General features: G+C 49.4%; 1 protein-coding gene across 1 annotated transcript in view; it reads right to left on the bottom strand.

Annotated features, from left to right (window-relative positions):
* LHC8 (putative plastid light harvesting protein) overlaps window positions 1–236 on the bottom strand; it is a gene marked incomplete at both ends in the record, with an annotated part of 4,436 nt that extends 4,200 nt beyond the window's left edge. The window contains one exon of the mRNA XM_009035602.1: window positions 1–236. Coding sequence (XP_009033850.1) covers window positions 1–82 — 82 coding nt within the window.
* Window positions 237–1,926: the final 1,690 nt, after the last annotated feature.

Here is a 1,926-nt window from a genome sequence, read left to right as displayed (position 1 = left end):
AGGCTCGCATCACGCGTGTTTTAGGCGCGAAACCAGCTGCGGCTTCCAGGACCAAAATCGAAACGAGCCGCGAGCACACCATGCTTGAGGTCAAAGATCGGCTAGCCTCCGAACTAGTACAGCTGTACTGGCCGGGGGTGGATGTACTTGTGGATGTTCAGGACAGGGCTCCGACCGGCCAAGTCTAGCGATGTGTGCGCCCCCTGGGGGGCCACTGGCTAGAGAGATAGAGAGTTTTTTGTATCTCCCTAGGTAGTGGCTCGCTGGTGGTTTGCTTGTTCTCAAACGTACGTGGCATGGCACAGAACATACTCATGCTCCCCCTGAGGGCCCCTCCGGAGTTCCCCGTTTGATGTTAGGCCAGGGTGCCCGCTTCAACTTGCGACCCATGGTCTTGTGCCAGTATGCTAGGCCCCATTCGCGCTCCCCCCCCCTACTAACAGCACGAAGGAAGATCATGGCCTAGCCCCTATAGGGACATATTGTACAATAACACGACCCCTTCTTCCGCCCTTGCCGGCATCTTGATATTAACTTCTGCTCGAACACGGCCCCTTGCGGACTCATGATCAAAATTGGTTGATTACGGCAGATACGTTCGGAAACATCGCCCATACGGAGCGGAGTCAAATAGCAGGAAAGACATCACATCGCAGTCTCCGGATAAACAACATGAGTCTTTCCCTCTGGCACCACATTAGGGCGCCGAGCTCTAATTTTTCCCTTTCCGCCCTGATCTTCCTGCCGGGTACTATTTTTTTCCTTTCTTTCCTTTCTTCCCACCTTTGCCTTTCTTACTTTTCTTGTTGATCATCTGCCGGATGAACGCACGGAGCTGCTTGCCTCGTACCTTGCGAGGGCGCGTATGATAGTACACCAAAGCATGTCACGCAGGATGCATCACTATCTTTTGTATGGATGTCGATGAGTTGTGGAGGAACTTATCAGCAAGAAACACGCGCTTACGAAAGGTTGCAAGTATCGCAACTTCCCTGCTTTGACGTTTCTGATTTGCATCTATCTTCGCAAAGTATTCCTCCAGTTCGCGAAGCCGCTCCTTCTCTTCCGCCATTTTCAGTTTTATTTCCTCCGTCTGGCGTTGCATCTCGGCCATGTTGGTATCGTATTGTGACACCTAAAGTACATCGAATTCATAAAATTGGATCTGCCCAGATGTCAATCAGATCTATACTACCTGCGTAGCAAGGTCGGCTTCGATCCTTTCTTTCTTTTTTCGAAGTGCAGCCTGGAAGAGCATGCGTCACCGCAATAACACAAGGTACCCTAAAATTAAGACTCCATGCTTGTAGATACTTCCGTGTCCCGGTTGATTTGACTTTGGCTTTCGATGGTTGATTCCAAGCCACTTATTTTTTCCATGAGCTGATGTGATGCCAATTTGTGCTCTTCTTCTGATCTGCGCGACTTGCTCAGTTTGATGCTAAAAAAAAAACGCACTTTGTAATCTGATCTTCCATTTGTATCCGAACCAAGTCCATCTTAGACTGATTGGTCTGAGTTATATCATGGAGCTCAGCACGAAGCTTGGTCAATGTCTGATCTTGCACCGAGACCTCCCTCTCACGCTCAGTTCTTTGAGTTTCGAGGGTCTCCTGAAGAGCCTACAGAAGGCACCTGCCGAGCACAGGGGCTAATATTAAATCACACCGATGCCTCTTCCGCCGCATTTCGTTCCTTTTCTGTCAACTCATGTCTGAAAAAACACAATACTTTCATGCGTGAGACACGACGTGACACTGCATCATACAGCATGTGTTTGTTTGCGGTCTCTTCTTCAACCTAAACACCGTTGATTGTTGGGCATCGGTGCTTCATAATACGCCGAGCAAAAATGACAGTGGTCGACAGTCGCCGGAAGATCACGGCCGTCAGATCGGACAAGTACCTACACATGTTTCATTGGAA

The sequence above is a fragment of the Aureococcus anophagefferens genome (genome assembly GCF_000186865.1).
Source record: "Aureococcus anophagefferens unplaced genomic scaffold AURANscaffold_3, whole genome shotgun sequence".
Classification (NCBI taxonomy): Eukaryota; class Pelagophyceae; order Pelagomonadales; family Pelagomonadaceae; genus Aureococcus; species Aureococcus anophagefferens.
Note: the sequence above shows the minus strand (reverse complement) of the source record. Positions and strands in the feature narration are given on the sequence as shown.